Source organism: Pholcus phalangioides, unplaced genomic scaffold, assembly GCF_987345545.1.
Source record: "Pholcus phalangioides strain wild (caught in Gottingen) unplaced genomic scaffold, Ppha-v1.0 ptg000002l_1, whole genome shotgun sequence".
Classification (NCBI taxonomy): Eukaryota; Metazoa; Arthropoda; class Arachnida; order Araneae; family Pholcidae; genus Pholcus; species Pholcus phalangioides.
Window position 1 is genome coordinate 5,178,335 of NW_028301595.1, and position 23,397 is coordinate 5,201,731.

At 36.1% G+C, this 23,397-nt stretch overlaps 1 protein-coding gene across 1 annotated transcript in view; it reads left to right on the forward strand.

Annotated features, from left to right (window-relative positions):
- Window positions 1–623: 623 nt before the first annotated feature.
- Window positions 624–23,397, forward strand: part of Kat60 (katanin p60) — a 41,472-nt gene continuing 18,698 nt past the window's right edge. The window contains exons 1-5 of the mRNA XM_089237275.1: window positions 624–654; window positions 6,023–6,226; window positions 12,169–12,346; window positions 22,777–22,988; window positions 23,131–23,338. Of these exons, the coding sequence (XP_089093401.1) occupies window positions 12,179–12,346; window positions 22,777–22,988; window positions 23,131–23,338 (588 nt within the window). The 5' untranslated portion in view covers window positions 624–654; window positions 6,023–6,226; window positions 12,169–12,178. The remainder of the gene's footprint in view (window positions 655–6,022; window positions 6,227–12,168; window positions 12,347–22,776; window positions 22,989–23,130; window positions 23,339–23,397) is intronic.

The following is a 23,397-nucleotide window of genomic DNA, read 5'->3' on the forward strand; positions in this document are numbered from 1 at the left end:
TCACAGTTTTCACGCTGGACGTACAGCAGAAAGCCTGCTCCTAGGAAAACGGCTTAAGCGCTATACCCAGTGATGGTAACTCGTGGGAAATTTCCCATATTCGTGGGGAAAATTGGTCCATATGGGAAATTTTGAAATTTGGTCAAACAAAAGAATTTCTGTTGAAAAAAATATATAAATGCCAAACAATGCTTTTCTAGTGTAAAATAATTGACTACATATTTCCACCGATAGATGGCAGCAAAAATTTCTGAATGTGTGGGAAAAATTTAGTCAAAAGGGAAATTTTGCTTGACGGGGTTACCATCACTGGCTATACCACGCTACTGGCTCTGAAGATCCACTGCGATTAGCTGTTTAGCTGTAGTGCATCTCTCGCCTCGGCGATTTTATTTTTAATTGGCAACTTTGTTTTCCATTGGCATAATTTCTGGTGATGTCTTTTTACCGAGTTTGGGAATCCTGATTTCCTGTTTTTTTCTCGACAAAATATAGTCAGCTTTATCATTCAAAAAAACATGTCCCTTAAAATACCATTTATATGGTCAACTAAGTAAGACTACATGACTTCTTTTTCGTTCAACCATCTGGCAACACGCACCCTGGTTTCCTAGTAAATAAAAGTGGGGACTATAGGAACGTGGTCGACCTGCGGTTGGTTGTGTTTTGTTCTTGTGTCCAATATTTTCAATTTTTTGTCCTTTTGCATCTCTTTCTTTTGCTGACAAGTTCGTCAGGTTTTTTATTTTTTGTTCCGGAATAGTTTTGTCTGTGGTTTTCTCTTTTTTTTTTCCCCTCTTGCAGTGGCGAGAATTAAATAGCACGCCCCAGGGGTGGCGCGCTTAAGCCTAACCTCGGACATGACAAGTCTTTCTGAAACTGACAGTATGAAGATTATTGCATCGACTTCATCGGATAACATTACACAGTCTCTGTCTCACGAGAAAATGGAAGTAAGTGGTTCTGAGAAAAAATCTGACGAACATAATGTATTCACTTCTACCATGTCAGATGGTCAAAAAGCCATTCAAGCGGCCGCTCTGGGCTGTTCATCATTCCAAGTGATGGTGATTTCCCCGCAAATTATCCCAGCTTCGAAGCCTCGTGCCCTGCAGAAGGAGCTAAACACCTACATCAGGAAAAGCAAAGATATCTCAGAGGTGAAATTTACTCGCTCTGGAAAGTGCCTCATTCTAACAATATCAACAGCGAAGTCAACACTGGAGGCACTCATGATCAACCAACTTTTTGGAACTAAAGTATCTACTAAATTCCTACTGGAAAACTGTTCCACAAGATTCCTCGTCAGAAACATAGAATCAGACATCCCTGTGAATGAATTAGCAGAAGAAATCCAAGGGAATAATATAATCCCTCTTGAGCTCCGGCGTTTTATCAAGCAAGGAGTTCCTACCTCCACTGTGTTAGTAACAAAGCTGGGAACACATTTACCTGAGGACATAAAGCTTTGGTTCCTTCGCCAGAAGATTTCTCTTTTCATTGATAGACCGCGACAATGTAAACTATGCTTCAAATTCACACATATTGCAAAATATTGCCCAGCAAGGGCCCAATTTTGTGACAAATGTGGGGAGCAGCACCATGTATCAGTGTGTACAGCTAGTACACTCACCTGTATCAATTGCAAAGGCTCTCACTCAGCGCTGGATAAATCGTGTGTCCAATACAATACAGAATGTAAAGTTTTACAGATCAAAGCAGAGCGCCACGTCTCTATCGCTGTGGCACGACGATCTATTAACACAGAATCATATGCCACGATTACATCCAAAAGTGCTCCTCCTGAAAACACTCAGATTACTTCCACTCTTCAAAGTGAACTTCGTGCTTTTAGGGAAGCATTGATAAATGAAATCAAAGCATTGTTACAACCCTTTTCTTCACCACCAGCAAAAATTACTCAAGAATCTGGCGGCAAAAGAAAGATCATCGATTCGAGTGAAATTGAGCAAGTTGACCTCATCCCATCACAAAATCAAAGGTCCTCTTCCCGTTCTTCACGTCCGGGAAAGAAAAAGTGAAGAAAAAAAAAGTAATTTTAGTGTATCTTAGGGGATAAGTTCTCTCCTGGCTTTTTGTTTGTCCTTTCACAATTTTTTTTTTTTCATTCAACACTTCAATCAATAGACTTAATAGCCCATCTGGTCTTTCTATCACACAATGGAATGCCAGGGGTATAAAAAACAAAATCTCTTCTGTGAAACAATTTTTGCTTGAACAGTCTGACATCATTCTCATTCAAGAATCGCATTTGAATCCAATGAAAAATTTTTTCCTGCCTGGTTGCCATATTTATCGTCAAGACAATTCTTCAAATAAAAGAGGTCTTCTCACTGCTATCAAGAAACACATTCCTTCAAAACTGGAATTCCAATATTGCAACGACGAGTTTGAAGCTCTCGTCATCTCTGTCTATTTTAATGACAAAATTATATATATTACAAACTGTTACAGACCTCCTTCATCTTCCTTCTCCACTTCTTACCTCAATATCATAAAAGGAAAAATGGGAGGTTCTTTTATTCTGGCAGGTGACTTTAATGCTCACCATCCAGCCTGGATGTCTCGAGAAACTTCCTCCTCTGGCAATAAAATTTATGACTGGCTCAATCTGAATAATATTGCCCTCATTATTCCATCCAGCCCCACTTACTTCTCTGCTGAGAGGAATTCTTTTATTGACCTGTGTCTCTGTAGCCCTAATCTATTTAGCAATATAACCTGGTCTACTGGGTCAGACCTTTATGGTAGTGACCACATTCCCATTAAGATTTTTCTGGGCGGGATTTATTGCCCGCATCAACAGTCTCACTACTTCATCAATTGGAACAAATTCAGCACAGGCATAGCAAACACTAGATTTCCTGTGTTTAACTCTTTTAATCACTTATATAATTTTATCAAAGATCAATTTCACAATGCTCGAGTAATCTGTGACGCTACTAAAAGTCAGCGGTTGCCTTTAAACTCAGAGTGCAGACAACTCCTTGTTAAAAAAAAGAAGTCCTTTAAGAGATATAGGCAGTCACCTACTGTCGGGAATTGGATTGAATACAAAAGAGCTCATGCTACTTTTCGACATAAATTTCGTTGTTTCAAATTTATGTTTTTTGACTCCCAACTCAGACAAAACAACAATTCAGTACATATCTACAAGATTTTGAGAAAATTCAAGTATATTGGTTCCCATACCTATGACTCGGCACATGCAGTCATTCTTTTTCAAGGTGAAACGCTCATTGACCCTCTCGAGCAAACAAAAGCATTCATGTCCAGATTCCAATGCCTACAACCCCAATCTACAAGTTCTCAAGTCTCCAGCTGCTCTAGAGAATTTAACAGCCAGTTGGAAAAGAAGTTTACCTTTAAGGAACTGCAATCAGCAATCAAAAGAGGTAAAGACTCTGCTCCAGGTCCAGACGATATCCCCAACAAAGCCATTCGACAACTTCCTCCAGATATCCTTCAATTCCTCCTCCAAAATCTCAACTCTCTTTGGATTACATCTTCTGTTCCCGAATCTTTTAAAGAAGGAAAAGTCATCTTCATCCTAAAAAAAGGAAAGCCTTCTACTGATATTAATTCATATAGACCCATCACTATGATCAATACCTTTACAAAGCTGTTCGAACGAATCATTCTCTCTCGTCTTCAATGGATCTCTCTTCAGCACAACTTTTTTCCTCATAATATCTATGGATTTCGTCCTAAAACAGGCACTGAAAGCTGTCTTAGAGATATAGTTGCCTGTATTTATACAAGTTTCTCGAAAGGCCACCAGGGTTATCTGATTGGTTTGGATATACAGAGCGCATATGATAATGTTCCTCATGATATTCTGATTCGTAAACTTTACAACATTGGTTTTGGTACTGTATTTTGCAAGTGGCTCCATTCATATCTGTCTAATAGAAATCATCACATTCATTGGAGGGGCCATACGTCGCCCAGGTTTCATATTAGTAAAGGTCTGCTACAGGGCTCTAGCCTTTCGCCTTTCCTGTTTTCGGTTTTCACACTAGACCTGATCCCGTTAATTCCAAATTTTGTGAAACTTTTTGTATATGCAGATGACTTGATTTTATATGCCAGCTCTCCGGAAGGATACCAAGCAGAGGTTTTTCTTCAGAAATCTATTAGCATTCTTAATTCTTGGGCACAAACGAATGGTCTTCAACTTTCACCTAGCAAATCTCAATTCTGTATTTTCTCCCGCAAAAAAACTAATCACCATCCTTCGTTTAAAATTCATAATTCCCAGATTCCTTACCACCCTTTCATCAAAATCCTGGGAATCTATTTCGACAAAACCTTGAACTGGAAGAAACAAATTCTTCATCTCAAATCTACAGGAGCTTTCTCAAATAACATCTGCCACTCTGTTGCACGGTCAGCTAGAGCCATTCCCTACATAATGTTAAAACCAATTTTCTTATCCATTATTTCAAATATCTTGGGATACGGTGCAATTGCTTGGGCAAACTGCTCGAAATCCCTTCTATCTTCTCTGGATCCCATATATCATTCAGCCATTCGCTCTATTCTTGGTCTTCCCAGAAGCACCTCGGTCATTAAGATGAGATCCCTCCTTCAAATTCCATCATTGGAGAACATTATTCTAAACAGAACTTATATGGCTCTCATCACCGCAGTTAGCTCACCATCTCAAAAATTTACTCTTCCTACTATGAATCGTTCTTCTGTCTTTGGAAATACTGCTCTTTGGAAAAATAGATGCGCCAACTCATCTATTTTCTTAAATCTGCACTCATTTATCCCATTCATGTACAAGGTTCCTCCATGGTCTGTCAACAATGTCTTTATTCAAACTGATGTTTGGGAATTCCAAAAAACGCCCAAAAGCAACCTCTCTTCAATTCTTTTCAATGAATATTTTGAATCGGTGAACAACAACATCATTATTGCTACTGATGCCTCAAAAGCCAAATATACAACTCTTGGTGCTTTTTTCCCCCAGGCTAATGTCACGAAAACATGTACTGCACATCCAAATGCATCTGTTTTCTCCGCTGAAGCTCTTGCAATTGCATATGGCCTCAACTGTCTCAACATCCAAGACAACCCAAACATCACAATTTTTTCAGACTCAAAAGCAGTTCTCCTTGCCCTGAATAATATTAGCATCCACTCACATTCTGTCATCTTGTTGCTCTATAACGTTATTGCGCATATTTGTTCTCAGATAAATTCGCTAACTCTTGTATGGGTTCCAGGCCATGTCAACATCTCTCTGAATGAAATTATTGATAAAGCAGTCCATAATTTAGCCACCACTTCTGTTCCTCTGACAACTCCAGCAGGTTTCTTCATTGAAGACTACAAAGTCAGAACCCGAGACATTCTCACATCAACTTGGCGGAATCAACTTCAAGTGGCTTGTCCATCTCAATTTTCTATTTTCCTCAATTTTGTTGAAAAAATCTCCAGAAAGATGTCATCTCGAAAAATTGAAAACCTTCTTTACAAACTCATTTGCGAGCGAGCTCCGCTCAACAAGTACTTACACACTATTAAAAGACATAGAGACCCCTACTGTTTCAACTGTCCAATGGAAGAATCTGCTTATCACTTCCTTTTCCAGTGTCCTTTTTATCAAAATATTCGCAAGTTTATCCTCATTGATCCTGTTTCAAAAAACTACATTTTAGAGTGGTCAGATCTGATTTCTCTTCCTCCCAACATTATTTCTTGTTTGGTCCAAAAATATATTTGGGCATCCCATCGTTTTGATTGATTGTTTTTTTTTTTTTTTTTTTTTTTTTTTTTTTTTTTTTTTTTTTTTTTTTTTTTTTTTTTTTTTTTTTCTTTCTTTCTGTTCTATCATGACTAAAATAGAGGGCCTCTAGCTTTAGAAGTGCTGCATCGTTGCCCTGTGCAGCTGAAGATATCCCACTCTTCCTTTCCCTTTATTTTGTTTTCCTTTGCTCTTAATTTCTGGGAGCAGTCGACAATGATTAATATATTTTTTTCTTTAATGTAGAAAATCTCTACCAGCCGCAGGGAGAGGGCCTTGCTGTAGCCAAAAACCCTGCTAAAACTAAACCATTGATTGATTGAAATAAAAGTGCCTAGACAAAACAAGTCTCAGTGGCGTGATTTTGAGGCTCATTTCTTTTACTCCCCAATCTGTGATATCGCCTAAATAATATTTTACTGAATCAAGATATCGGGTCACTCATTTCATGTATGTTTTTCCCTCCTTCATTTTTTAATAATGTTTGCCATGTGTTCATTAGTGTCACCCACTTTATTGTGTGGGTGAGAAAATGTAACACGAATTTTTTAACGATTTAATTGTTCTTATTCACAAATGGCAGTTTCTCGTGCGAGAGACAAATTTTTTCTAGGTTTTTTTTTTTCGTTTATTAGTTACTTGATTTTGGTGTAATTTTATTGTGAATTTCTAACTGGGTCACATTGATTTCAATGTATGTGGTAACACACACTTTGGGTATCACTGATTTGTATTGATCAGGACATAAACTCACTATATCAGCATTATGAAAAGTACTCATTCAAATTCATGATTTTGGGCCAGAGCAAGATGCATAGTATGTCGCAAAGTCACAGCTATTGGCAACGTATTGAGAGAAACGATGTCTTTCCACTCTTTATAAAAAGCAGGGTTTAAGCTACGGCCCCATTTTTCACCAAATGCCAAAGAAAATCTTAGAATGTGAAAGAAGTAGTGACCACCACTTTTGCAAAAATGCATACAGGAAGTATGAAACGAGTAGGCATCCAACCATCAATCATTACATTAGCATTTTGCTAAAGCTTTTCCCCATTTTTGCTTTTTGCTAAGGAATTTTTTATCTAGCTTAAATCCTGATACAAAATATGGGAACAGCTATAGTATAATCAATTTTTGGCATTTTTTTTTTTTTCCCTTGGTGTGAAAAACGTCAGAAAGCATAACAAGAAATTGTCAAGAGTGAAATGGAATCATGCTCTCGGATGCTTTTCTTGCCAAAAAACGTTAACACATCACTTTAAGGCAGTTTCCCAAACTTTTTGTTTCATCGCCCCCTTCAGAAATTTTTTGATATTGCCCACTTTGGGAAACACTGCTTTAAGGGGATAATATCATGGCTTTTTAAAAACCAAAAAAAATCATCAGGAACAGCTGTAGTATAATCCCATTTTGTCATTGTGTTGGTAATTTAATTGGTTATGTTGGAAAGCATAATGTAAAGTCGCCAAGAGTGAGAGGGAACCTGCTTTTGAATGTCTTTTGCCAGAGAAAAAACTGCTGAAAAGGAATAACAATATGGGTCCTAAAACGATAAAAATGAACAACAAACAAAATATTGTTGGACTGGCGTACGTACACCAGTGGGACAAAAAAATTCATCTATAAAACGGGATGTATTTTAATCAAACCCCTGATTAATGGGCACTCCTACAGATGCATACATTTATGATACAAGGTCCCCAAAGCAGAATGTGCCGAAATCTGTGACGTACGTCGCAGAACAATTACCGCTACTGCAGAACAATTTGGAAGAATTTTAAGAAAAATTGCAAAAAACACTATTACATGTATGGGGATTTTTAGCGCAGAACAATTCCAGTCGGCCGAGGGCTCGTCGCAGAACAGTGCTAAACATTCTGCTTTTGGGTACAAGGGTAAATTATTATTTGGCAGTAGAAGAGAGGTGACCACATCTGAGGGGTGTTCGTTAAGTAGGGTTTTACAATATATCATCTTTAGACCAGATAAAGGAGTTGATTGTGAGGACCTGGTGGATGCTCTTAAGACAACCCTGCACATGGGCAGCCTTCTAGCTCAACTAATAGTCCCTAGATGGCGACATATAGAGAGGAAGCAATGTCTCTCTCAACTGTTCATACAACGTGCAGGTACTCTTCTCTTACAACTATGCCACATATTTTTGACACCAAATTGGCAAATTTTAAATTGTTTGTTTCCTCATGCTTTGTTTTAAAAAAATAACTAATTTATGGACATTAAAGTCCAGGGATCAAGACCTCCTCCTAACTAGAATTACTCTCATTGAGGGGAAAAATGACACAAAATAAAATGTTGGAGTTTTTAAAAATTCCAGCACCTCCAGATTATTTGGAACTTGGAAGTTTCAAGACTCAAATTGTTGAGACTCTACTTGCAGTATTTCCCAAAGTGGACAATATCGCCTTCTGGGGGAGATGGAAGGGTCCGGAGGAGGAGTAGAAGCTCTGGGTTTAGTACAATATCCTCTGGGTTGGCTCTTGAGTTGGGGAGCGATGGAACAAAAAGTTTGGGAAACTATGCTCTACTGCATAGTTTCCCAACCTTTTTTGTCCCATCGCCCTCCAACGCAATCTAACCCATAGGATCCAATGTTATACTCGTAGCTTCTATCGCCCCCTGCAACATAAGCCTACTACTGTACTACCCCCAAAGCAGAATGTTTTGCATTGTTCTGCAACGAGCCCTCGGCTGACTGGAAATGTTCTGCATAGTTCCCATAATAGGCCTATATAGTTTTCTACAGTTTTCTTGAAATCTTCCAGATTGTTCTGCACTAGCAATGATTTTTCTGCGACGTACGTCACAGATTTTGGCATATTCTGCTTTGGGGGTGTACTATTACTTAACCGTATATGCACCTTGTACACATTCCTCTGCAGAGTTTCTAACGAATCGATCCATGCTGGAATATGTGTTCTGAGTGTATGTGTAGTCCCTAAGCAGGGACTGGCTTAATTATTTTGCGACCCTCTAAAATGATGTTCTTGATCCTTCAGTGTCCATAAACACCCTAGTGTTTTACCAAGGGCATCCTAGAATGACTGTCAAACTATTATTCATGGTCATATTCGACAATAAATTAGGGTGATTGTGTCCATTGCCCAGCAAAAAAAAATTGCAAGTATGCCCTAGACCAGTGATTCCCAACATTGGTGCTAACGCCCCCTGGGGGGCGATGGAATGTTCCAGGGGGTGGGGCGATAGAAGCTATGGGTATAGCATAGGATTCTATGGGTTAGATTGCGTTGGGGGCGGTGAGAGGAAAAAATTTCTGAAGAAGGGGGCGATGGGACAAAAAAGGTTGGGAAACTATTCCCTAGACACTTGAAGGGTGAGGTATATCAGAGCCAGAGAACCAATTATCTGCCCAGGTCTGCGAATAGATTTTCTTTCAGCCGGACGATCATTCATTATTCCTCACCCCGTCATAGGTGCCAGAAACTGGGGCTATTTGAGTAAGGCCGGTATTACACTATAAAAGTTTGATAAAAGTCCTTTTATATAAAACTTAAAAAATGCAGCAAATAAGATCACCAATTGCATTTTCTAGAATGTAACCAATAACTTTATTGGTTAGATTTTTCAAGTTTTATAAAAGGGATTTTATCAAACTTTTATAGTGTAATCCCGGCCTAATATATAACGCACCCCTTCCCCCTCTCACGTATGAGCTTAAGTACCATATATACAGGACGACTTGTAACTTCTTCACCCCCCTTTTTTTATCTATGTCTTCGCTTCTGTCCCCATGTAATTTTTTATAATTTTAAAAGACTTCAGCTCACCACCTTCTTTTCTAGTCCAGTCCCAGGGGCACCAGATCCACCTTTAATCTTTTCTTGGCTTGGGAGGAAGGGTTTATATCAAAACCCTAGGCCGCCAGAGGGTTTGATGCCTGAATTTTTGAGGTCTTGGACAGAATTTTATGCTATGGCTTTATTAAGTTAAAGTCAAAATGTAATCAAAGTTTTTTTCCCATTTTGTGGCCCCTGAAATTTAGCAGCCCGGTATGATTGTACCCTTTGCACCTGCCCAAGTCCGGCCCTATCCTTAAGTTACTCATATTATCAGAGTTGAGATTGTTTTGGGTGTTCTGCTAGTACTGTCTTTTTTTTATAAACTTACTGTGGAAGATATGGACAAATAGCTGTTGCCAGAATTTTCAAGTCCCTAATGATTGGAATAATCGGTTAGTCCTTTTGTAGTTCTCTTAGCGTTTACCACCTGTGCACTCTTGTTAAGGAGACAGTCATACTATCTATGTGACGTCGTGAAGTGAATTTGACTAATTGGTTTTTCTTGAAGCATTTCATTAATGCCATCGCAGATGGGTATTTACAGTTCTCATTTAAATTTATTATACAAGATTGGTTTTAATTATTGGTTATCGGGATTATCAACACATCACCGATTGAAAAAACTAACCAAGCCTTATATGGAAGTGTTTTGGTGGGTAAAGAAAAGGTCTCTGCTTAAATCACAAGCATGAATAGGAATGTCGGACTACCTACCATCAAAAGCTCTCTAAATGTACCAATTTAAAAAAGCATGCCAATGGTAATTTAAAGCAGGTGTAATGTTACCTTGGGCCCCGCGGAATAGTCCTAGATCTAGTCATTTTGAAATCTTTATTTATTGTCTGACCTGTAATTCACCTCAGAGAACCGGTCCGTTGTAGATTTCCGCCAATCGGCCGGCATTGTTTACATTCTCTGGAGAATATTTTCGTTCTCCGAGAATATCCGGAGTATCCTCACTTCTCTAATTTCATGTCATAGTTGTATTTTTATTCTGAACAGTTATGCAAATAGCACTTTTCTGTCATTATGTTAGTTTTCCAGAGCAGAAGATCGTGCATCCTGATTCGATGGTGAAACAAGTGATGCTGGGAATGGTCCCTTTTAAATAGCGGCGGTATGCTGGAAACAACGTGTAAATATACCGAATCACAAATGCTCTGAACTTCATCTGCACGAACTGCTCTTCTTACTAAGGCATTTCACCCAGTGAGGTGTGCGCAGAACATCGTCTCTTGCATCATCATGAACCATTGATTGAGTAGCAAACTTGCATGCTCCACCTGGTTGCCAATTGTCTCTACCAACATGATGTGCTAATGACCTGGTGGTTGTCCGATTTCTTCACATGACTGCTACATTACTGATCGAATTTGAATACATCGAGTCTACTAACATTGAAGTTTGTCAGAGATGCCGTTGCCTGCCCACTCCTCCGATGCTAGCTGTGATGCATCATTGAGTGAAGATTGGGACGAACCTCTGTTGTTAAAAGAAAACTTTAACTAAAATCTGATATTGATAACCGAGTTTGGGTGAAATATTTTTGTGTGCGATCTGGTCTCGGAATAATCAAATAAATGTTTTAAAAAGAAAAATGTGTTGTTAATTCATTCTTGTCATCTGTGGTGAAATATTGGAATACATAAACATAAAATAATTGATTGAATCCGTGGCAATGGAACATTCAATCGTTGCACAGGCACGAATCCAAGGTTATATGTTGGAGTAGGGTGCATTAGTGGGAGTACAATGAACATTCATCCTTTATTTTGCAGGACAGAACCATTATAGAGCTGTTCATACAAAGTATGAATGCCTGGATAACCAAGCGGAGATGATGAAGTTCGGAAAGAAAATTCACTTTGCTCTTGTGGGGAATGAAACCACCCAACCTCTCACTGTCTGGGTGCATGCTCTACCATCTAAGAATGTGAATTCACATTCCCCACATAAATTCTCTTTCCCAACTTCATCTTTATCTCTGCTTGGTTATCCAGGCTTCTATATTTCATATGAACAGTAGAGAGTGACATTGTGTTTCCTGTATGTTAGCATCTGGGAGCTAACGTTGTAAGAGCTATTTGCTGTCTGTGCACAGTCCCATTCAGTGTTAATACATATGCTCTAAGGAAAAGAAATATCTGTCCTCTGTATCTCAATGGTAGAACACTTGCCCAGACAGTAAGAGGTTTGTGGTTTGATACCAGCACAGTGGAATGTGAAATTCTCTTTCCAAACTTCATCTCTGCTTGGATATCCAGGCTTTCATACTTCGACAGAACCATTATTTTCTGATTGTATTTCTGGCTATTGGGAGGGCAATCATCTCTTCCCCCTGGATTCCCACCTGGTCTGAATAACCCCCTAGTACCAAGATTTTTGTGCAACTTCTTAAGTTATAAATGTTTGAGATGAGACTATATTAAAATGTTTGAGATGAGACTATATTAAAATGTTTGTGTGAATTGTTTTGTGCTAAATGTGTTGCTTTCTTATAAAACCTGAAAATCCCACTAAGATTGCCTATGTATTGTGGAGTGTAAGAGTTTAAATGTTTCATATTCATTTCAGATATTACAAGATGAGTTTTACAATCAGGGAGATCTGCGAGGACACAAAAATGGCCAGAGAGAATGGTCTTCTGGGTAATTATGAGACAGCTGTTGTTTATTATCAGGGTGTTGTCCAGCATATTCACAGACTCTTGCAATCCATCAATGACCCAATTCGAAAAGAAAGGTGGCAACAGGTAAGCAATTTTCATTTAATTTTTTTAGATTTGTTCACGTCCTGAAAATTACTGGCGTGTTGAATAGTTATAAATTTTTTTCTACATGCCCAGAAGTTCAGGCAAAATGCCATAAATGCCTTTTTTTTGCCTATTTTCAAACTTTTTTGGTAAGAATGCTTTTTTGAAATATTTGTGCCATAAATGCCTATTTTAACATAGGGGTCATTCAAGTATTACTTCAGCATCGAGGGGGGGGTTTTCGGATTTGCTGAATTTTGATGATGGGGGGGGGGAAGTGGGGTTTGAAGGTTGCTTACATCATCAACCACCCCTTTTTGAAGATATGAAATATTCTAAACTGCGCTGATGAAATTTTGCTGACAAGGGGGGGGGGGATCAAAAATGGCTGAAAATCTGCCTACATAATACTTGAATGGCCCCATAGTTTTGAATCTAGTAGTGAATTTCAGAGGCTATAACCGATAAAACTTGGATACTTTGAGCAATGAAAACTTCAAAAGAATTGATTTTTTTTAAAATGTTCCAACTCTCAGTATTAATTATCATCAGAAAGTGCCCCTCCCCCCCCCCCCGCCCCGCTCTTTCAGCCCCATTTAATAGCTAATAAGTGAACTGAGAGATTGGTGTTGTCATGCATGAACTTTGCTTTGACCGGATGGCGTTAAGTTTGAATGATTTTGTTTCCAATGAATGCAGTCTGTGCTAGAAAATCACAGGAAAACTAGGCTGTTTAGAGAGTTACTCTAGCTGTTAGCTCTAGAGTTACTTTATAGAGTTGAAAATAGGCTGTTAGAGAGTTAAACTAGGCAATATGGAAAAAATAGAGGCTGTTTCTGTCCACAAGCTTTACGTAATATATCTCGCTCAGTCATTGAACTGCATTGTATGTGTATAGCTGACTTATGCCTGTTCCGAGAGGTCATGAATTGACGTCATGTTTTGATTTTATTTTTTGTACCATAAATGCACTACTAAACAACCCATGCACCTCATCCATATTCCCCTGCGGAACATCTAACAAATTGGTATATGTTGGAATGTGTGTATGCGTTGTGAACCTGACATAAAGTTTGTTTCTGTGTAATGCTTGTTATGTGTAGTGCTGCCACCTGCCACCAATTTTTCTCACTATGACTGAAGTGTAATGACTGAATAACTTTATTGTTGTAGGCCTGTTGCTCTCTGTGGCAATAATTTTTAACGGGAAGATCAGCTCACATTCACACACCATAAATGCACTGCAAACCGCCGTGGCTATTTATTAAACATGTATTGTTTATAATACAGTATTTAATATTTGATTAAATTGACCAGAGTGACCCTCAGGGTCATTTGGCAGATGCGATCACACGGGGCCCCGCGCTTGAAGGAGTCCCTCATAAGTGGTAATATGAAAAAAAAGTTACTTTTTTTCCCTCAAAAATCAAATGAAATGATAATGACTATTCCAAATAATACAGCAAATAAACGATAATTATTCACAACTTTAAGCAGGGGGTGCAAGAGCTGCACCAAACTGTGCCGAAACGGTTCTCATGCTACTTTGTGCACCAAGGAGCCGAATTCTGCACATTTGCACCAATTCTTGTGTGTGGTTCGCAGAGGTACCGCTAATGCACTGTAATGCGTCAAATACCTGGAATTTAGAAAAAAGAAGCATAACAATTTTGTTCATGGATCGCATTCTTTCCGAGACAAGGAAAAAGATGCGGAGGGGGGGAGAAACTTTAATTTTTTCCACTTCCCACCATCTACCACAATCGCTTTATCTCGTTACCTTGGAAAGTAGTTCTACTACCTTGAAGTGCAAAGTGCTGTACTGTTATTGGTATAACCTGCGGGCTATCAAAGTCCCTGAATGAATATGCCTAATTTCCCGATTTCGGGGAGAGTTTTTTCTCCTGCAGGTTATATACTCTGAAAATAACTGTAATTTCGTGGCTACCAACCTGCGTTCAAAGACAGCATATCTATGGCGTTAATTTGATTTATTTCCTACAAGATTGCACACGCACCTCTGCGAAGAATCGAAAAGGGGGATTGGTTTAAATTACCGACATTTGTTGGAGATTGTTGAGAAAAAACTAGATCTGTAAAAACTCTAGCTAAAATATCCATAGTTTTGTCATCTAGCCACTATGAGGTTGAGTGGTTATCGTTGGCGGTTGCCGATCGTGACAATTTCACATTGCGAAAATCCGTATTTGGCAAAGAGGGGCGGCTCAAGGGAAAAAATCTCTACCTACGCAGAACCTATTTTTGGCGCTACTGATCACATTTTTTTGATCGACGATGTTTTTTTCACCTCTTCAACTCTATTTGGCACCCCTTCTAGAGCGGCACCCAATATGGCCGCATGGTTTGCCCCTGCATTGGTAGGGGGCATGCTATTAACTATTATATAGGGGCATTTTATATAACTTCTGTGAGATAAACTATTATATATAAATGTCCTACCTTTCCAAAACATGTCGGAGAGAATGAAAGGTGTGCACCCTCTCTTCTTGTTTTTCACACTCCCTCTCGTGCATTACTGGGATGGTACATTACTCCCTCACATATTGCTAGGAGGTTGCTCAACATTGTATCACCAACAGCACTATCAATTATGTGTGATGAATGTGTTGCACTACAATGTAAAGAATTACAAAAAGTGAAATCAGTTCAGAGAATAGATAGATAGATATTGGGCAGACATATTCAAACTTTGTAAGCTTGAAAGCAGCCCAAAGTTCAAAATTTTGCCAGTTTTTGTGAAGGCTTTTTTATCTTTAGCACCCGATAATGCAGACATTGAAAGAGTTCAGTGGTAACAAAAGTCTGTTTGAACCAGGGTTGGTAAAAAAAACGGTTTTTTGAAAAAAACCAAAAAACCGGGTTTTTTTGGTTTAAACCAGGTTTTTTTGGTTTAAACCGTTTTTTTTGTTTTAAATAGTATTAACATTAAAAACGATGAAATTTCTGAAAAATCATTCAAACTTCCAATAATTAACTAAAATAAAATGTTTATTAATGTAAGTAACACTATTCCCATGCTAATTAATCAATAAATATTTATTACATTTTAACAAAAACCAACTTTTGCAATTTAATTATTTTTTGCTTAACTCAATGGATTACTTTGTGTGTTTGAAAATTCTTTTAATGTTATTATTAATCATATAATATATAAAGGTTTTTCTCCAGTTACTTTCAGTATACTTAATTAGGAAGCTATTTTGCAAAAAGTAATAAAAATTAGGTGAATATAATGTATTTAATGAAGCATAAATAATGCAGATTAATTAACAATAATTTATGATATACGGAGTGATTATAACTAAGGTTCTGATTTCAAAACACTGTAAAAAAAGAACAATTGTCAGAATGACTTGAAAGTTGACATGAATATTCCTGAAAAAATGCAATTTTATTTGGTAAAGGGGAAAAAATACTTAAAAATGTAAAATTAATGACATCATCCAACATGTGGGAAATTCGCTCGCAGAATGGAAACGATAGCCAGTCATGGCAGAATGATACCTTAATTATAGCATTTCACGATTTCATAATTCATGGAAACATCACTAAAAACGAAGTAATTGAGCAAATAACTACAACTTACTTAAGAAATGTTAAATATGTTGTCCACCGCGTGTTCTGGCTATGAGAGGTTGAAAGCACAAAAATTCTTGTTCAACAACAGAATCAGAGTATGCCATGGTCATAATGTGGATGTGCTTGCAATTCAGCTTTATTAAACCAAACGTACGCCCCCCCCCCCCCCGTTAATATTCCTGAGGAACTTCTAACATATAGGGAATGTGCTGGAGATTGCAATTCACCAAAGTTTGCAATCTAGCCACTGTTTATAACATTTTGAGGTACCCCCACAGCCAGAAGTTGCAAGGGTTAAGGTGCATCCTTTCAAAATGGGTCTTCAGCAGCTGCTTTGCTGGTATTGCAATGTGCATCTTGATAGAAGTTCTATCCACACACTGATGCTGTGGAAGTGTCGAAATGATGTGGTTGCACAAAATAGATTATACTGTTGGCCAAGTACAGCATCATTTACTTGCACATTTTGCACTTTTTTCTTTTGTGAAAGAAACGTCCATTGCTTCAGGAGTACCCATGCAAATTTTCAAGTCATTCTGATCAGTACTTATTGTATAGTTTTGGAATCAAAACTTAAATTATAATCACCCTGTATATAGCTGATTATTTTTCTTAAATCTGTTACTACTATACAGTAGAACCTTGATTAACTGGGCTTAACAGTGTGTGTGTGTGAAAGTATAAAAAAAACAACTATTGAATATTAAGACAGAGATATACAGTAAGAGATGTGCTACTTCTTATGGGAAAGAAAATGAAAATGTATGTGAGGTAATGTAACAACGAGTACACTAGTCTTTGTCCTTTAAGGACAGCTGGTGTGTTTATTGGATTATAGGACCACCTGCCCCTAACATGATGGTGTCACTACTGTAGCTGCTTCTTTGTCAAGGGAAAAAGAAACCCTGTGAGATAATACACCACTACATTTAGATGTGTGATGAATTTGCTAAAGATAGAGCATCAGAATGTAGCCAAAGGTTAGAAAATGTTGTAAGAATGAGAAATTTTGGCTTTTATATATAACTTTAAATAACTAAGATACTTTAAATGAAAAATATATATATATTCTGGCCTCTTTTATGAGACTTTTTGAAAAAAACCACTTATAAAATCTTATGTCATTTAAAGATATACCATCAGAATGTACCCCAAGGATATAAAATGTGGTATAAATGAAGCATTTTAGCTAATAATGAACCAATATGATATTTTTCAAGGAAAAAAATGATATTTAGGCAACTTTTATTTGATTTTTTGAAAAAAACCAAAATGGTTTTTTTAAAAAAACCACTTGGTTAAAACCAAGATTTAAACCATGGTTTAAACCAACGTGGTTTAAACCAAACAACCCTGGTTTGAACAGTGAAAAATCTGTCCATCCAATGCTTTAATGGAATAAGACACGAAATCTTGTGTTCAAGGGCATGAAAAATTTGAAAAAAATTTGTCGAGATGCTGAACTTCTGAAAGTAACTGGTGATTCGTATAGAAAATATTGTAACAGGCTGGAAGCTGAGAAAACAGCAGAAAAAAAAAGTATTTTTAATAGATTAACATGCTATTATGTTGAGAAATTGTTTAAGTAAATAAGGTATTTATATTTTTCTCGTTTTTATGCATTTCACTTTTAAATTTAATCATAGCTTCTTACAGAATTTAAAGAAAACTTTTTTTTCACGGAAACCTTTATTATATTCTGCACGCACTTTTTTTGCTATATCAGGATGAATACGATTTTGGTGTTCAAGCAGCAGAAATTCTTACTGCCTAGGTTTTCAGTATGCATGGTGCTTAATTTGAAAAGAGTCTAATAATTTTTATTTGTCATTTCAGTAATGCATGTTTTAGTAGTGACAAAAATAATACTTCAGAAAAAATTTAAATGGACTTTAATTTGTGAAGGAAATTTATTTAGAATTATTCTTTCCAACCATTTTTGGCAAAACTTTTGGCATTTCACAGGCAAATTACTCCTTATGTTGCAGGTATAGTTATTTTTTAGTTCTGCTCCATTTTTAAAATTTCTGCTCCAAAAATGAATGTTTGCTGCTCCAAAATGGATGAGGGGGGCTTGAACCCGGTTTAAGGAGGTCCACATATCATTTTCTCTATCAGCTCTACATCTGGTAATGGTGGTTTTGGAATTGGCCTAATCCTGAGGGTCTAGTAACATTTTATTTTGAGCTTAATTCAATTTAACTTATAGATAATAATGCAGTTATTACAAACTATAATTGAAACAACAGATGGATTAAGTCCAACCAATTTTTCAACTCTAGTTTTTGGACCGTTAATACCTTTGTTTTTAGTTATTTTTCCTTCCTTTCAAAAATTATAGATGCTTTTTAGTGCCTATTTTAGGCATTTTTGGTGCATTTTTGCCTGCCTATTTCGACTATTTTTAGTGCCTAAACTTCTGTGCTCTACTTATTACAGTCTCCATCTGCGATAACTATTACAGTTGATGTTGATTTTTAGGAATTTGAGCAGACTTGAACAATTTATTCGCAAAAACTTTTGTAAATGGAAAGATGTTCGAAAAAAAATTCATATTATAAGCATTACATACTTATAACATATGCATTGGAGCAGTGGATACGGTTTTGCATTCTTTGATTTTTGCACCATTTACCTATATACAATGAATGACGTTCATTAGAATCACAGCTGAATGATAATATCATACCAGAATGATAATTATCATTTGAGTATTGTTATCACTTTCGCTAAGTATGGAATGGAGCGATGTCATAACATAAGGAAAAATTTGTTTATAGTTATCAGGACTTTGGTTTATGTTATCAGTTTTTTGTTTTTTGAAGCTAAGGTTGAACCAGACTTATTTTCTCCCCATAAGTTATCGTTATCAATCTGCAAGACTATTAATATTAAGGAGTCAGAAAGCTCCCATGTTGACAAAAAATTTCCGCAATCAGATCCAATGTCATAATTAGGCCGTAATAGCTACTATGATCTATGTATGTGTTGCGCTGCTTTTGCAATGATTTTGCCATAGTGAAGGCATGTGTGTAAAGTAAAAAAAACTTTTTCGTAGAAGTTCGTAGTCAGTTTCTGTCAACTAACCACATTCACAGCGCCTTGGTTGTAAGATCTTCACAATGGAATCTATGGAATGTACCATAAAAAGTATTGTAAAACGTTATACAAATTAGACCAGGGATGGACAAATCCCAGGTGCCAGGTCTCCATTTCGCCTAAATTTTGGTATTGGCACCTAAAATTTTCTTTTTGTAGTTACTAAATTGCAGGCTGAGAACAGTACAAAATGTTTGGAATTTATAGCATCATATCTGCCAACATGAAAGAGGGTCACTATACCCGGGAAAAGTCAAAAGATTATTTTGGACCTTTTCCTTGGGTAAAAATTTTTTTGCTGCCTAGATTTTTTTTCCGCTTTGTCCAAAAATTTGTTCGTTTTGACAAAAAATTTCCGCAATCAGATCTAATGTCATAATCAGGCCGTAATAGCTGCTATGGCCTGCATTAGATAGTTACGTTTCATCTCTGAATTTCTGAAATCAAAAAAGAAAAAGGATTTTAGCTTAAAGTAGGGGGGGGGAATACTTTTTAGAATGATTGGAAAAAAACAACACAATTTTACATTGTGAAATCTGTTATGGGGGAAGGAAAAACAGAGTTTTGTTTCCTGTTTGACCAAATAGGACATATAGTCATCATACTTTTGACCAAAATCGTTTTCCATACACACTTATCAATTATGCAGTTATTGTGATCAGAAACCCATAGTCCCAGTGTGAATACATTAAGCGGCATGCACTACATTTTTACATCTGTTATAACATATCCTGCTTAAAACACTGGGGATATAACATACCAAAAAATTTGCATTACCTAAAAAATAATTTGGATATAACACTGCAGCAAAAAACCTGGAGAAAATTTAATAAAAAACAGATTTATCTGAACAACATTCATTGTATGTGGGTGATATCTTGACATTCTTGTCACATAAAAACACTGAATATTTTCAATTTCGAGAAATTTCATTGCCAAAATATATATTTTTTAAATTTAATTCACAAGTACATGTGTAACACAAACATGTAATACACAAATAGAGACATGTAATACACAAATTTAGATTTAGACATGTGTTACAATTTCTCAATTTCTCTCTCTTTCATGAATAATTTTTCAACATATAATACACAAAAATTACATACACACATATTACAAACACTTTGTAGCCTCAAGGGACTGATAAGTCCTTCTAACAGGCCTAAAGGAATAAGCTATAGAATTTTTTTTTTCTTTTGCAACAGCATTACTATATTTATTAGATATGTGTTCCAATGTATTTTCGTGTATGCATATATCTGAATAAAGTTCACAATTGAGTTGTTTATCGTGAAGCTCAGATATAATATAATTTTCATACATCATTTCTCTTTTTTTTTATACTCTACTTTTAGTCAGTTCAATATTGTTTTTATATACTCTTTAAATACATTCATCTAAATATTTTTGTAATCTATGTGTCTGGCAAAGTCAAAAATCACATGATTTATATTTTTATTATTACCAAATTGAGTTTCAGTGTGAAAAATGTTTACTATCTTAGGGGCAATGAGAGAGAAGGAAAAGCTCTTTTTATATAATGTTTTATTTGGTTTTGGCACTTGATAAACTCGATTATATCTATTTGTATTTCTATTTTGATTTTTTGTTAAGTAATTTTCATTTAATTGTGAAAATTTGATAACTCTGTACAAAAAGTTTTGTCTCAAAGTTAGAGTATAGCATTGTATTTTGGAACTATTGATTAATATTTGAGATCTTATTTTGTTATATATAATACCTAATTTCCAAATATTCTCATAATATCTCCTCCCCAGGCACTGATTGCATAATTGACAACTGAATATATCCATACATAGAATAAATCTTTTAAAAAATGTTCATCAATCAAGTTTTTCATTTTGTAAATAATCACTGCATATTTTCTAATCTTTTTTATTAAAATATCACAGTGAGTGTTACATTTAAGATCATTCTGTATTGTGATACCCAAATAATTGTACTCCCGAACAATATTTATTTCTTGGAAATGGCATTGATTGTTCTCCAGGCACTGACAATGATTATGTATTCTTATCAATATTCTTATGCATATTTGTGTTATAATTTATGTTTCTTGTAATAATTTTGTTTTGAGTGTTGAGTTTTAATTTATGTTTAATTATCCAGATATTAATATTTGTTTAGATCATCATCTACTTTTCTAATCAAATTTGCTGTATCAGTATCTTCTACATAAAGCACTGTATCATCAGCAAAGGTTATAATTTTTCCATTTAATCTCAAGATACATAAATCATTTATATATATAAAAAATAATATAGGATCCAGAACAGAACCCTGAGGTACCCCTTTTTTCACTTCTTGAAAAGTACTAACTTCTTTTTGAATAACAACTGCTTGTTTCCTGTTGCATTGCAATAGTATGATTTAAACCATTCAAGTATGTTTCCTCTCACTCCTATTTCAAATAGTTTATTTTGTTAAAATGTCCAAATTCACAAAATTGAATGCTCCTTTCAAATCTGAGAACAGTTATGGAACATTTATTATTGTTAAATCCATTGTTTAAATAGTTAGATCTACTATTGCCAGTTCCTTTTATTATTGGCAGATGAGACTTAAAAAAAAAAAATTTCATCTCAAGCGCCATCTGTTAATAAATATAAATATTCTGAAAATAAAATTTTTGTTGTTAAATAAAATCCTGTCTTTTCGTGCAAACCATATCATTCAAATTACTGAATTTTTGCTTTTTCCTGTAAGTTTTTAATCACCCAATAGATGCCAATGAATGAACATACAGTGTATATGTACACATAATGATAGCAGTGACGAAGGAACACCAGTTGTTAATCATCAAATCACTACTTGTTGAAAAGCCATGCAAATTCAAAAGTGTTGATTGACAAAAAAGTGAAATTGGTGAACATCAGTAGTTTTTTTACAGTGCTGATGACTTCAAATGAAAACCATTAGCACAAACTCAAAAAATACCAACGAAATCATTAACATTTCCAAAAATGTATGCTTGTCCTGTGTACCCAATTTTTTATTAAGTTCTCAAAATTTTTCAGATATCAATCAAAAATTATATATTCATGCTATATTACATCCAGTTATGTGTTATAAGCTTTTTTTGCCTGCTGCAATCGCAACAGTGCTCTTCATGCATATAACAGGGCTTGACAAATCGCAAAAAAATCTAGGTACCAGAACAATTTTTTAGTAGGAAAAAATTTTTTACCCGAGAAAAACAGGTCCATAATAATGTTTCTTTTGACTTTTCCAGTACATGGTGACCCTCTTCCCATGTTGGCAGATATATGCTGATATATAAATTCCTAACATTTTGTACTGTTCTCAGATTCCAGTTCAGTTACTACTCAAAAAAATTTTTATTTGCCATTCCCAAGTTTTCAGTTGTCGTGGCGACCTGGCGCTTGTCAAGCCCTGATATATAGTTGCTACATAAGCTAATTTCAAGACCGCTTATTACATAGACGTTGGTTATAACATACACTTCTGGAATCATCAAAGGGGCATGAACTTGACTGTATGTGGGATTAGTGGAGGTTCATAAAATGCAACTGCACATGACAACCATAATAGTCTCGGACCATGAGATGTTACCCTTCATTGAATAAGTTATTTATAATTCAGGAGCTTTTAACTGAGGGGTCATTGAGCTTGCATGAGAAAATGATTAACTAATGATATAATTACTCGAAATTTTCTGATTTATTTTTAATTTTTTTAAAAATCAGATTCAACAAAAAGTTGCTCAAGAGTATGAGGCTGTCAAAGAAATACAAGCTGTACTTGCAGATTTCAACACTGAGCTCAGTATGGATCGTACGGCAGCAAGTGCACTTACCCGTTCAACAAGTCATTCGTACGATGATCCTGTTAACTCTCTAGATTGTTGGCTGCCTCGTGACCCAGATGTCTGGCCACCCCCTACACCTGTTGAACACAAGTGAGAAATTAGATTCCTGTGTATTTCTATTTATCAATTTACATGTTTTATCATTTTATAACATTAGTCTCTGGCAGGTGTTTTTCTTGTTCTGTCTCCACCATTATGTCGTCATGATGAAATATATTTCTTCAATTTACAGACCTGGGCCACCGATCCGTCCTGTGCGCATAACAAAAAGGAATGAAAACATCAAAACATCAAGTAGCGGAACTATTAGGAGTGGGCCAAGTAGTAGTAAGGCTGGTGATAAAAGCAAGAAAGGTGTGGGCAGCTACAACGATGCAAAGTTTAATAAACGCGATGGGAAGAAAGAAAACAAAAAGGAGGATTCAAGTAAAGAAGAAAAGGTACACCATCTTGTAGTAAATTTATAAGGAAGTTATGAAATACTGGGTAAAATCTCAAT